General features: G+C 30.7%; 1 protein-coding gene and 1 long non-coding RNA gene across 9 annotated transcripts in view; one reads left to right on the top strand and one right to left on the bottom strand.

The window, feature by feature from the left end:
- Window positions 1-14,636, bottom strand: part of LOC136796146 (uncharacterized) — a 131,578-nt gene that overhangs the window by 51,375 nt on the left and 65,567 nt on the right. The window lies entirely within an intron of this gene.
- The window catches only part of GluClalpha (glycine receptor alpha 1), a 223,193-nt gene that overhangs the window by 151,968 nt on the left and 56,589 nt on the right, over window positions 1-14,636 (top strand). For 4 of the 8 annotated variants that reach the window (XM_014427393.3, XM_014427388.3, XM_014427394.3 and 1 more), the window contains exon 4: window positions 5,671-5,738. The exons of 2 other annotated variants lie outside the window; for them this stretch is intronic. In XM_014427393.3, coding sequence (XP_014282879.1) covers window positions 5,671-5,738 — 68 coding nt within the window. Of the gene's footprint in view, window positions 1-4,394; window positions 4,463-5,670; window positions 5,739-14,636 lie in introns of all 8 variants that reach the window. 2 more of the 8 variants (XM_014427395.3, XM_014427390.3) reach the window with 1 other exon arrangement.

The following is a 14,636-nucleotide window of genomic DNA, read 5'->3' as shown; positions in this document are numbered from 1 at the left end:
TAATAAGTCTGAGATTAATGAATGAACAGTTTTACAACCAAGTGATTTTTACCACTTATATGATAGGGTCGTTATGAAAAATTTTAAGCAAGCAAAATTACGAAACTGAAAGAAAGAAACTGCAATCGGAAATGCACATTCTTCCTGTTCTGAAGTTTCAAGAAATTTTTAATCACAAGCGTGTCTCCTTGTATTCTAAACATTTTCTGTTTTTGTGAAAGAAAGAAACCTTATTTTTTTATTTTATATACTTTTTGTATCGTACATTTATCTGAATTAAATCTTCTTCTATTTTTTTTTTGTTTTACATATATATAATTTTAAAACAGTAAAAATAAAAAATACACATTAAAAATAAAAATGAAAAACATTACTTTTTATATTAGTGCTAATTAAGATGCAAAAAAATAAATTATTCGATAATTATCAATAATATTATAATAATAATTAAATAAATCAAATTTGTTGAATATATATACTTAATAAATAGGGAAAATGAAAAAAAAAAAAAAAACCTTCACAATTAAAATAAAAATGAAAAAAAAAAATAATAAAGTACAATTCTAAAAACATTATTTTCTTGACTAGATGCTAGCAGCTAATATAATAAAATAATTATTTTCTTGACTAGCAGGTAATATAATAAAATAATTATTTTCTTGACTATCAGCTAATATAATAGTAATAATTAAGATGCAAAAAAAAAATATTCGACAGTTTAAAGTGATACCAATTATCATAATAAAAAAATTAAATAAATCAAATTTGTTAAATATATATACTTATTAAATAGTGAAAATAAAAAAAAAAACCTTCACAATAAAAAAAAATCGATAATAGAAAGTGATATTAATTATTATAGTAAATCATCAAATTTGTTAAATTTTAAACTTTTTAAATAGTGAAAATTAAAAAAAAAAAATATATATATATATACAAAACAGAAAAATGAAAAAAAATACATAACAATAAAGTACATTTCTAATTACATTATTTTCTATACTAGATGATAGCAGTTAATATAATAGTAATAATTAAGATGCAAAAAAAAATATTCGACAGTTTAAAGTGATGCTAATTATCATAATAAAAAATTAAATTAATCCTGTTTGTTAAATATCTATACTTATTAAACAGTGAAAATGAAACCCAAAGAAATCAAATTCAAAAACCCACCAGAATAAAAAGAAAAACAAAAACAAAATAATAATAAAGTAAAGTGAAATACATTTCTAATAACATTTTCAATACGAGATGATTGCAGCTAATGTAATAGTAATAATTAAGATGATATTAAAGTGATATTAATTATTATAGTAAAACATAAAATAAGTAAAATTTGTTAAATAGTAAAGATTAAAAAAATATATATATATATATTTACAAAACAGAAAAACGAAAAAAAATAAATAACAGTAAATTATATTTCTAATTACATTATTTTCTATGCCAGATCATAGCAGTTAATATGATAGTAATAAATAAGATGCAAAAAAAAAAAAATTCAACAGTTTAAAGTGATGTTAATTATCATAATAAAAGATTAAATAAATCATGTTTGTTAAATATCTATACTTATTAAACAGTAAAAATGAAACCCAAAAAAATAAAAAGCAAAAACCCATCAGAATGAATAGAAAAATGAAAAAAAAAAAATAATAACGAAATGATTGCAGCTAATGTAGTAGTAGTAATTAAGATGCAAAAAAAATCGATTATAGAAAGTGATATTAATTATTATAGTAAAACATTAAATAAGTCAAATTTTAAACTTTTTAAATAGAAAAAATTAAAAAATTATATATATTTATAAAACAGAAAAATGGAAAAAAATAAATAATAATAAAGTACATTTCTAATAACATTATTTTCTACTATTTTTATACTAGACGATAGCAGCTAATAATAGTATTACTTAAAACGAAAAAAAAATCGATAATAGAGCATGAAATTAAATATTATAATAAAAATTTGAATAAATCAAATTTGTTAAATATATGCATTCATCTTTGTTTTCTTTAAGTAACAAATTATTTCAAGATTGTAAGGGCTGTAGTAGTTTGGTTTAGTTTCCGAATGATATGGGAGTCCGGTGTTAGTGATTGGCCGTAGCCAAGCGAGTTAGAGCGCCGACTTTGATTGGCTCGTTCGTGACAGCAGCAGCGCCAGTTCGAATCCGGTCTGGAAGTTTGACTTTTATTTCTGTGACCGTCTCATCAATAAAAACTTGACCCTCCCACCATAGTTAAAATGGGGTATTAACCTGTAGTTGACCCCTCCCCATATGAAATGACTAGAAAGAGAGTCATTAAAAAATAAAAGCAGTTAGTGATACATTGCTCTAAGTGTAGGAATGAAGACGATTTTCAATCGGGAAGAAATGTGAATCAAACAACCTGAATGAAAACTTGAATACAATGACATCCCTAACAAAGGGATCGTATTATTGACTCCTAATAGTTTAGTCGGAACTCGAAATCGATTTTGAAATTGCTTTCGTTTAAAATTACTGTTCATCACTAGAATTATACAAGAGAAACATCCCACAATACTCCGGTGAGAATCTTAAAAATGATTTTTAAAATTGTTCTTTTAATAATTTTTCACTTGCTGTTATATTCTCCCAATGTAGTACAAGAGCCGGGAAGAAGAAAAGGCAGTTATCTCACTCCAATTTTTGAAAACTTTAATGAAAATAAGGTATAATTACTAGTCATAATTGATGAGTCTGCCAAGTATAGGTTGGGGAAATAAAAAATGGCGGCTGTTTAAAAACCTTTAAGAAACACTAATTTTTCATTCAGAGCTCTATATCCTAAAAACTACCAACAACACGAGAAAATCTAACAGAACATTATTTAAAGAAGAGTAAATTTGCTGAAATATTAGCCCTAAAAGAGCTATTTACGTCCAATAGCTCTCGAGATATAGCTTTTTAAAAAGCAAAATTTCTTAAAAAACTACTGAAAGAGATTGAGAATTCTATATCTTAGGAACTATGTGACGTACAGATGTCTATTAGCACTCAAATTAAAGCTAGTTTAATAGACTATAAAGAAGTTTATGAACTTTACCTTCGCAGGAATAGTAGTTTTCATGATATTTGCTAAAATAAATTGATTTATAGTTGATGGGACATTAAGTTTAATATATGAAAAACTTCATTTCAGAAATCATTGGACGTACAGATATCTGCCATCGCTCAAATTAAAGCTAGTTAAATTTACGACAAAATAGTTAATTATGTTTATCTTTGTTGGAGTAGTAGTTTTTTTTTATGTATGATATTTGACAAAATAAACTTACAAAATGTTAATTTCTAATTGTTCGTATAAAATTTTTAATTTAAAAAAAAAAAATATTTCTAGATCCATAAGACGCACATATGTCTTCCAACACTCAAAATAAAGGCAATTTAACTTAGTATAAAGTAGTTTATGACACTTATCTTCGTAGGGGTAGTAGTTTTTATGATATTCACATATGAATATGAATTTGGCAAATGAAAATTTGTCTGAACAACTATAAATCAATTTATTTTAGCAAATTACATGTAAACTATTACTCCTACGAAAATAAACATCATAAACTACTTTATAGCTCATTAAACTAGCTTTGATTTGAGTGCTAAAAGACATCTGTACATCAAATGGTTTTTGAGATATAAATTTTTCAAAATAAATTCATTTTTTTTAAAAAGCTATATCTCGAAAAATATTTAACGTAAATAACTCTATTAGGGCTAATATTTTTGAAAATTTACTATACTTTAAATGACGCTCTCTTAGGTTTTCTTGTGTTGTTCCTACTTTTTAAGATATAGAGCTCCGGATGAAAAATTATTTTTTGTATCGCTTTGAAACAGCCTACCTATACTTGGCAGACTCATCATTTTGACTATTAATTATACATTATTTTCATTAAAGTAATCAAAAATTAGGGTGAGATAACTGTCTTTTTTCTCCTCTTAGGCTCTTGTTGTATAGTTTCAATGAAATCCATGGGGAAATTATTAACGATTTATTAATCGCAGTCTATTCTCTTTGTAGATCTTCTGAGACAGTGAGTTTTTTTTTAGTATGGACTAGAAATCGCTTGTGCAAACCTAAACAGAAAGGATAAACCACATGACTGCCGCTTGGGGTTATAAATGCTGTTATGGACGCCAAACACCTGCTTTTACTAGCACCGTTTTTGTTCAGTTTTGTTGATATATTTTTGTGCACACACTGCGCACCGCGACCATTCACTGCCTCATGCATCACTGACAAAGGCTGTATATATACAAATACAATTTTTTTTTTCTTTTATATTAAAAAATATAACCAGTTAGGGGCGGGTGGCCTGAGAACTAGACTCAGTTTTAAAAGATGTAAATTTGTTCGTGCCACCAGATGGTCCAGCCATCGTTCGTGTAAACCTCTTCGTTCGAAGCATTGCAACAATAAGTGACATCAAGATGGTAAGCCAACTGGTTCAACAAAATGCAATTAACTAATCCAGCTTAACGGTTTGGTTTTTCATTTTATTTTTTTTTTAATTTTTATTTTTGTATTAATTAACCACCTTGAACTAACTGAATAGAATAGCTCACCTACTGTCATGAGGAGTTCGGTGGTTCGACAATCACATTTTATTTTTATTTTTTTAATATATATTCTGTGATCTTAATATCCCGAACCGCCAACAAATAATTACAAAAAAGTAATTTAAGGTCAGTTAAAAAAGTTTTTGAAAGCTGCCCAAATGCATCTTAAAAGGAATGAGATTTTTTTTTTGGCATAAGCAACATAGTTATTTAATTTTTTATTTATTTTTTTCTTTTAATTTAAAGTAGACATGAGATGAGCTAAAGATTTTTTATTTCTTTACAATTTGCATCGCGTCTGCGTTCTTTTCAACAATTGATTAATCCCAGGATACTTCTGTAAAAAGTTTTCAGTTGTTGAAATTGAGCCGAGTGTATGAATATAGCGGTAATAGCCTAGAGAATTAGGATTTGCACCACATTTCGCAGGTACAACACAAATCAAAACTCATAGATACACTAGTAGTGGCGCATTGCGTAGTATCCACAAGAGCTGTCGAATTTAAAAAAAAAAGAAACAAAAATCTGAGCATTTTAGTCGACTTTTAAAGGAACAAAACGACTGAAAATTGAGGAGCACTGGACGCAGAAAAGTAGAAGGACTTAGGAGCCGAAGAAGTCCAAGCGCCATGCTCCTGCTTTATAGCGGCTTAGCTGCACCTAGCTTCCCGAGTGCATGACCGATATTGCAAATAGAAAATAGACATTCGCCCTTAAATAACAAATAAATATAAAAGCCCATAATTTACTTCAATAAGACACATTGACACGCTTCTCATATGTCCTGTCTTGTAAATGCTTTATATAATAATATTGGTGCTTTCATACAATAAAAATATGTACATGTTTCATAGTTCTTTCAAGCGCGCTTCATAATCTTGCACTTACAAGCTTCTTGCTCATTTACTCCATGAGCACAATTAAACAATAACATTTTTATATGTTATGCCAATAAACAAAGATGATGATAATTTTATTTTTTAAGTATAATATAGTCCTCCATATGACGAAACATAATATGACTTGATGGTTTTCATTTTTTTTATTATATTTTTTCTTTTTTTTTTTTTCCTCCCGGCAAGATGGCCCGGCGGTTGTCAGAGTCAACATATTCGTACGGAGTATCTCGAAAATCGATGACGTCACAATGGTAAGTGGGTACGCCGGGATGTGAAGATATGCCACGCTAGCCGTGTGCACTATCATGCTCTGTCACATACACATTAACACTCATCCGCGAATGTCGTTCGAAAATCGATTCATAGTCTTTTCATGAACTCCTACCTCTCAGCAAGACAGATAAAGGTAAAACAAAAAATACATTAAAAATAGTTTTACTGATATTATTGTACAAAAAGCCAGTGTTAAGAAACGTCCCACGGGACCTCTTGATAATCTCTCTAAGGACGTCTCTTGGAAGATTTGGACAAAACTTAAAGCAGTTGCAAGATGGCCAGTCATGCCTAAGAACAATATGGGGCGTGCCGTTCGTAGCTCAGGTGGTTGAGGCACAGGTCTTGTCAACCCATGCTTATGTCAAAAATGACAAGGTAGGGGGTCATAAAAAAAAGTACTATATTGGGCATCTTGTTGTGCTACAATCGATAAAAATGTTTTACTATACACTGTGGCACGTAAGTGGCTTGAGCAATTTTAATTAGACTTCTCAAAAATGTTTTCCTTAAAACCCTTAAATATTTTTTATATAAAATTTATTTCTATAAATTCCCTAATAAGTGAGAAAAAATAACGCAAAAAAATATTATTATATTAATAGTAAAATAATAATGGTTCTTTAAAAGGAATTATTATTATTGAAAGGAATATGGTCCGGGTGCGGTCAAAAAAACTAAAATAGTAGAAATATACTATTTTATTGAGCCAACGTTTCGCCCCACGTTGCAGGGCTTCTTCAGGACTATTTTGACGGCAGTCAAAACAAAAATGAAAACAAAAAAAAATGATCTTTTTTTTTTCATTTTTTTTTTTCATTTTTGTTTTTACTGCCGTCAAAATAGTCCTGAAGAAGCCCTGCAACGTGGGGCGAAACGTTGGCTCAATAAAATAGTATATTTCTATTATTTGAGTTTTTTTGACCGCACCCGGACCATATTCCTTTCATCTTTACACACGGTCAATCAATAATCTTCCAATTATTATTATTATTATTAGTACTATTGGAAATGATTATTTGTACTCATATTTTTCCTACCAATATTGGGTAAGGATATACTATACTGGGGTTATGTTTTTATAAGTATTAGACCATGCATATCAGAATCAAGGATTTTCGGCCATTGGGCTGACTGTGTGTCACTGGCACGATTATGTTACCCTCTTGTTTTTCGTAGAGTTGTTACCTCTGAAGCCTATGTACCAAATGGGGAGGTACAGTTTTTTTAACAGACTGTTGAGCCAAAGAGAGTCTAAAAAAAGTTTTTTTTTTTTTAAACGTCTAAAAATTCATATTAAATCACTTATAACATTTAGAATATAGTTCCGAGAATAATTGGGTAAAAAAAAAAATGATCAAGAAATTTAATTTTGAGTTCCGCATAACACAAATCATATTATTGCTATTTAAGGTGAAGTAAATATTTTTAAAAAAAATTTACGTTATTTTAACAAGATTTAACCAACTTTCAAGGTTTATTTTACAACGTTTCTGTATTATGCAAGTCATTTTCAGGTTTTTTGTTAACTTATTGAAATAAGGTTATCTTACAACACAATGAGGTATCAGTCCCGTAGAGAAAAGATGATGGTTTCTGGGCTTTTTCGGATCAGGAGAAATCCCACACAGATTATTTAACTGACATACAACACGAAGCTAATGTGCAGAAAGTTCCAGACTCTCCTCTCCCAATGGCTCTTCCACCTAAATGCTTTACTCCTACTGAAGTATGAAGATAGATTATGAAAATGCCTTTAAAAAAAAAGGCTCCTGGTTACGACCTTATTACTGCTGAGGTACTTCGGAAAATTCCCAGAAAAGCTTTAGTATTCCTCACAGCCCAGTTACCGTTATCTTACGGACAACTAAATTCCCTATACAATGGAAATGCTCCACGACATTAATGATCCATAAACCTAACAAAGACAAATATAGACCCGATTCCTAAAGACCTATTAGTCTTCTTGCAGTATGCTCCAAAATGTTTGAAAAATTATTACATGAAGGTATTATAAATATACTAACTGACCAAAACTTATTACCCAACCACCAATTTGGATTTCGCACATTACATTTCACAATACAACAACTACACAGGGTCACGGACTTCATTTCCTCTGCTTTTGAACTAAAACAATACGCTTCTGGAGCATTTTTAGATGTAACTCAGGTGTTTGATATAATATGGCACCAATGCCTTCTTTTTAAACTTAAGCCAATTCTCCCAAGCACCCACTATTTAATTTTACAATCATTTCTTCATGACCGTTTCTTTTCTGTCCGAATAAGCTCAGGGAACTCATCAATGAAACTAATATTAGCAGGTATCCCTCAAGGTTCTATCCTGGCCTCACTTCTGTACATCATATTCACAAACGATTTACCGAAAAAACGACAACATATTAACAGCGACGTATGCAGATGACACTGCTATCATTTCGAGAAACACAAACCCTTTACAATAACACTACAACATAGTCTAAACAATATACACACATGGTGCACACGATGGAAAATTAAGATTAATCACAAGTAACTTGTCACATTTACTCTACGACACAAAACATGCCCTTCAGTTTACATTGACAATCACCCTATATCACAAACAAACACAGTAACTTATTTAGGACTTACCTATGACACAAGATTGTCATGAGGTCCTCACGTCAAGACAAAACGCAAAACGCTAAATTTTCGACTGAGACAATTATATTCTTTACTACACAGACGTTCTAAATTATCGCTCAGACAGAAAGTACGTTACACAATTACTTACTAAAACCCATATGGACTTACGCCTACCAAATTTAGGGACCTGCTAAAAAGACACAGATTTGGAAAATACAAATTTTTCAATCACAATTCTTAAGACTGGCAACGAACTCACCACTCTACGTTTCAAACGAGACCATTCACACCGACCTACGCATTCGGACTATAACGGATAACATTCATACGACTTGCAAACGGTTACACAACACGCTACATGAACATTTCAATAAATTTATACGACAGATGGCGACACATGACATTCCTGGCGTAACTCGGCGTAGGCAGAAGAGGAGTTGGATGAGGGACCTCCTAGTGTAATAAAATAATTTACTTAATGCAGGAGGATGCACCACTGGGTGCTATCTACCTCATGCCATGCCTGGATAGAACATCTCTTTTCTGGTTGTAAATGTACTTAATTTACTTAGTGTTAATTTTTTGACAAATTTTGTTGTCGGTAATCGGAAGTCACATTGAGGGATCTGTTATCCTCCCGAAAGGGGTTTTAACAATTATATTAATTAACTATCCTTAAAAATGTTTATAGCATAAAATTTATAGGATTACAAAGTTGCTTTATTATTCCTCCCTCAGTTCGTAACTGAGTCAAGAGACTGCCTTGAGACTGCTGTGGTACCCGTTCGAATCTAGCCTGAGAGGTCGACTTTGCTGGAGGCCCAATTAAATGAAACCTTTATCCCTCACTATGATTCGAATAGGTTGGTTACCTCTAGATAAATCCCCTTCCCACGTAAGTCAGAAATGGCCAGAAAGAGGATTAATTGAAAACAAAAATTGTAACTCGCCTCTCCCGTATCTTTGAATAAATCTCAACAGCAAAACGTTTTGAAATAGTTTACTCGGAGTCAACCCAGATGAAAGCATGAATTTTTACTTATTTATGGTCATACTGACCGCACCCATGACCGAGCATCTTCTCATATTTAAAAAAAAAATTGAAAATTCTATAACAATTAATTAAAACTAAATATATATAATAATATAAATAAGTTCAACCTAAATATCATTTTAAAAATAAATGGAAGATGGTCCGGGTGCGGTCAAATAAAACTCAAATAGTGATATGAGCTATTTAAGTGAGCCAACGTTTCGCCCCACGTTGCACGGCTTCATCAGGGCTAAAAAGATAAAAACACTTAAATAATATAAACATGAGTACAAAATTAAATGAAAAATTAAAGGGGTATACATTTTTTTAAATTTATTTATGTATTCAAATTTACAACTGCATAAAAAATACAAGTAAATTTGATCATAATGATATGATACAGGATGTAGAGAAACTACCCAGTAGTACTCTAGAAACAGTTTACAATATATGGTCACGAGGCCATCTTCTTTTCAGGCACTTCGGAGGATTGCCAGGAATGGAAGAGGAAGCAAGGTTAGAAACTAGTGGGTTTGGGTGGTTAGGGTTTATTATGGAAGGAATAATATCGGGTTCGGGCTAGATCGGTTACATAAGGAACATTTAGATCTTTATGGATGGTTTTATTACTAACAAAATATGGAGCATTGAGGATTTTACGAAAGATTTTGGATTGTAAGGATTGGATACGAGAGGAATTCGAAGGTTTAGTAGACCCCCAAAGCTCAACTCCGTATGTCCAGATGGGCCTTATTATTGTCATGTAGATCAGTCTTTTGTAATGAGTTGGAAGTTTAGACCGTTTGTCTAGTAAGTGCTGTAATAGTCGGAATCTGCGTGCAGTTTCCTGTCTTTTCAGTCTTGTGTGAGGATTCCAGGTTAGTCGTTTGTCAAGATGTAGTCCAAGATAAGGAATTTGTTCTACAGGGGTAAGAGCCACATTATTAAAGTATACCTTAGGGCAGTCCTTAGTCGTACAGTAGGATGGGATATAGGCGTTTCAAAATAAGTTTTCCGAGGATTTTTCCCATGATCGGTAATAGAGAGATGGGACGGTAAGAGGATGGGTGTTCTGGCGGCTTTTGGAGTTAGGGGATCATTTTTATTATAGATAGTTTCCATGGGTCAGGAAAATATGTGGAACGTATAACGGCGTTATAAGGGTATACAATGAAATATAAAAATTAAATAGAAATAATAAAAGGTTATAGACAATAAACTAAAACGGAAATAAAAACAGAAAAAAGAAGAAATATAAAATAAAGTACAAACTAAGATATGGAAAAAGGGGGATAAGAATAAAATCAAGAATAAAGGATGGTAATGGACGAGACAGAAAACATACCTTTAAGACAAGGTACGTGTTGACAGAATGCATTGGTAGGAGTGGAGATTGGCAGTTAAAAGTACGTTACATTTGAAAATAATTTTAAAGTAAACAGTATAGAAAAAATTAAAATTAGGTAAACATAAGAAGATTATATATATAATCTATACTATAGACATATACATACCTATCTAACTATATACATTTATTTAAAAAACATAATAATAAGTATAAATATACACGGATAGAAAAAAGAAGAAATAAAATTAAAAAGAGGATAAAATAAATATAAATGATAAAGAAAGACAATATACAAAATAAATAGGGATACAGAGGTTTGTGTATTATATTTCAACACAGTTCACTCACGCTCTGATTCTTGTCTTAAAAGTACATTATTTGTCTCGTTTATTTTTTCCTTTATTCTTGATCCCATTTTTTCTATATCTTAGTTTGTACTTTCTTATCTCGTATTTCTTCTTTTTATCTGTTATTATTTTCGTTTTCCTTTATTGTCTGTATCCTTTTTTTATTACTATTTAATTTTTAACTTATATTTATATCATTTAATTGTTTTTATCTACCCTGGCGAAACCCTGCAACATGGGGCGAAACGTTGTAACAATTAAATAATTTATATCACTGTTTGAGTTTTATTTGACTACACCCGGACTATCTTCTATTTATTACATACGGTTAATCAGCGATCTTCCAAAATATCATAATAAAATCATATATAAAATTAATCTTTACAATATCCTTAAAAAAATAAATCAAATAAATAAAAAAAAAGCAAATTTTATGACCGATGTACCAGGGATGATAAATGTATCTCTTCCTGTAATATGCATTTCGAAAAGACCTTATCGTAGGGATAACTCTAACCCACCTCCCAATAAATCTCAGATATGGATCCCCCTCCCCGACTAATTTACGATCAATCCGACAAAGGCTTACCTCCTGTACTAATTTCAGTTTTCTATATTCCTATAGCAATTTAAAATGCTCAATAAATTTCTGTTTTGTATATTTATCATATAAAGTGATTAACTTTTCAAATCTCAATATGTTCAGTTTAACTTATGTCTAGGAAAGTAATCTGTTTTATAAACAGCAGTTCAATGTGTAATTTCTACCCCAACGTAATTATTGAATTTTAGCATAACACATGCGAGATGAAATTAAAATAATACTATGTGAAATAAATTTTGAATTATGAAAAATATCATTTCAAGTCTTCATGAAAATTTTTCAAAATATTGACTACACATATCTTTTGATTTTTACAATGAAAAATTGTGAATAAGGATGAAAAAATAATAAAGACCATTAAAATTTGTAAAACAGGGAGATTAATATTAAATACTCGTGTAGATTTTTGTTAATTATTGATCTCGCTTATAACACAAAATATTTTAACAAACTTTATGATTTTAATATTTGTAAAATAGTTCTTTCTTATATATGTATAGTTGACCGTAAAAATTGATATATAAGAAGATGGTCAGGGTTGCGGTCAAAAGTGAAACAAAAATAGTTTACAACTATTTATATTTATATTATATATTATATTTATATTATAGATATTTATATTATATTTATAAATGGTTGTTTCACTTTTGAACTATTTTAGTTTCACTTTTGACCGCAACCCTGACCATCTTCTTATATATGTTCTTTCTTATAATTGTCTTTATTTCATATACATTTTTTTTCTCGACGTGTTGGTGTTCTTTCTCCATTTTCAGGATTACATTAATTTTTCTTCAGTTTTCTTATTAATTTCATACATATCATATTTTGTCCGATTTACGATTTTTGATAATTTCACATAGGAACTCGTCATAGTTAAAGCGCCTACATTACCGCTTAACTATAGACAATTGTTAGGACAGTTCATATTTATGTAATAGTGGAGACGGTTTAAGTAGAACATATTTTTATGTAAACTAAAAACAAACCATAAATAAGATAAGACATACCCTTCAGTTTACATTGACAATCACCCTATACCACAAACAAACACTGTAACTTTTTTAGGACATGCCTAAGATTGATATGTGGTCCACGCATCAAGACAAAACGTAAAACGCTAAATTTCCGAGTGAGACAATTATATTCCGTACTACACAGACGTTCTAAATTATCCCTCAGGCAGAAAATTAACGTATACAATTACGTACTAAAACCCATATATACTTACGTCTGCCAAAAGAAAATACAAACTTTTCAACAGCAATTTTTAAGACTGGCAACGAACTCACCGCTCTACGTTTCAAACAAGACCATCCACACCGACCTATGTATTCCAACTGTAAGGGACCACATTTATATGATTTAAAAACGGTGAGGGACCTCCTAGTGTAATCAAAGAATTTACTTAACGTGAGGAGAATGCACCACTGATGTCTCCATCATGACAACTCATACCATCTCCGAATAGTACAGCTCATTTGCTGATTGTAAGATAGATTTACAGGTACAAATAAAAAAAATGTAAAGATAAAAAAATATATAGTTATATGGATATAACTAACTAATATAAAAAAGAAACTAAAAAAAAATGTAACGTAATCCTCAAGATGAGAAAGGGATCCCAAAATGTCGAAAACGAAAAATAAATAACGAAAAGTATTAAGGAAAGACTAGTTTGCGAATATTGAAATAATCAGAAAATAATCTTTAAACCCTTTTTTAATGACGAATTTCCTCATTAATAAACATATTCCTTATTGAAATCATTAAAAAAATATATAAATATATTTAATGACAAACATTAATGATATATTTGCTAGTATTGTTTAATATTTCCAATAATACATTTTAATAATCAACCAATAAGGAAAAAATTAATCCTTCTCCCTCTCCTAAAAATTTAAGGTTCTTTCATTCAAGATAAATCTGAAAATATAATTTAAAAACCAGTCCGTCCGTCCGCCATCCTTTCCAGCCTTTAGGATCAAATTGTTTTTTTTTTTATATTTGGCACCAAATTCACAGTTTACCTCTCAGTATGTCCTTCGGCACTTTTCACTAATACTCACACGTCGAGTAGTCATCAGGTTTGGGTGTCCGTGGCTACTCCATCCTCCCATCTCGATTGCAATTTTCCGCTTCTTCCTATAATGTCTTTCATCCAGTAATTTCTTGGGGATCTTATCTTATGACATTTGAGCCACTTGGATAGCACAACATAGTCTGCTTAATTTTTCTGTCTCATCACTTACACCTCCCAAATATCTACGGTCATCATACATGCCGTAAAAACCAATAGACTTCTGCTTTCTTTTACCGGCTCAAATATGCTGCGAAAGATTTTACTCTCAAAAATAAGAAAAATCTTTTCCTCTAAAAATCTCCGTGATGAAGGTCACACAATATGTATTGTTATCGTCGAACCAGTGACTTTAAACTTAAACTTAAACTTTATTTAAACAGAGATTTTGTACCCAGGGGTTATCATTTATCGTAGATACCTGGGCTGGTCAAGGTGGTGGAAGGTGAACGAAACTCACCATTACTGTCAGCCATTTGTTTCGGAAAGGTGGTTGATAAATTTCATAAGTCCCTATCATCATAACACCATTTATGATGATATAAGAAAATTATAAACTATTTAAATCAGTACTAAAATACTTAATTATTATATTATTTCAAAAAATTTTGAGACAAGGTAATATTTATTAAGGGCCGCCCGTAGCTCAGTGGTTAAGACACAGTCTTACCAATTTGTTGTCTATTGGCGGTGCCGGTTCGAATCCGGCCTGGGACGTCGACTTTTTTCATTGAGTGGCGGTCCCACAAAATGAAGAACTTTGACCCCCAACCATGGTTAGGCAGTATAGGACTCCAATGGGAGTCTTGGCCGAAAAAAAAAATAAATAAA

Source organism: Halyomorpha halys, unplaced genomic scaffold, assembly GCF_000696795.3.
Source record: "Halyomorpha halys isolate HHAL.00 unplaced genomic scaffold, Hhal_1.1 Scaffold641.1, whole genome shotgun sequence".
In the NCBI taxonomy this organism is placed as follows: domain Eukaryota; kingdom Metazoa; phylum Arthropoda; class Insecta; order Hemiptera; family Pentatomidae; genus Halyomorpha; species Halyomorpha halys.
Note: the sequence above shows the minus strand (reverse complement) of the source record. Positions and strands in the feature narration are given on the sequence as shown.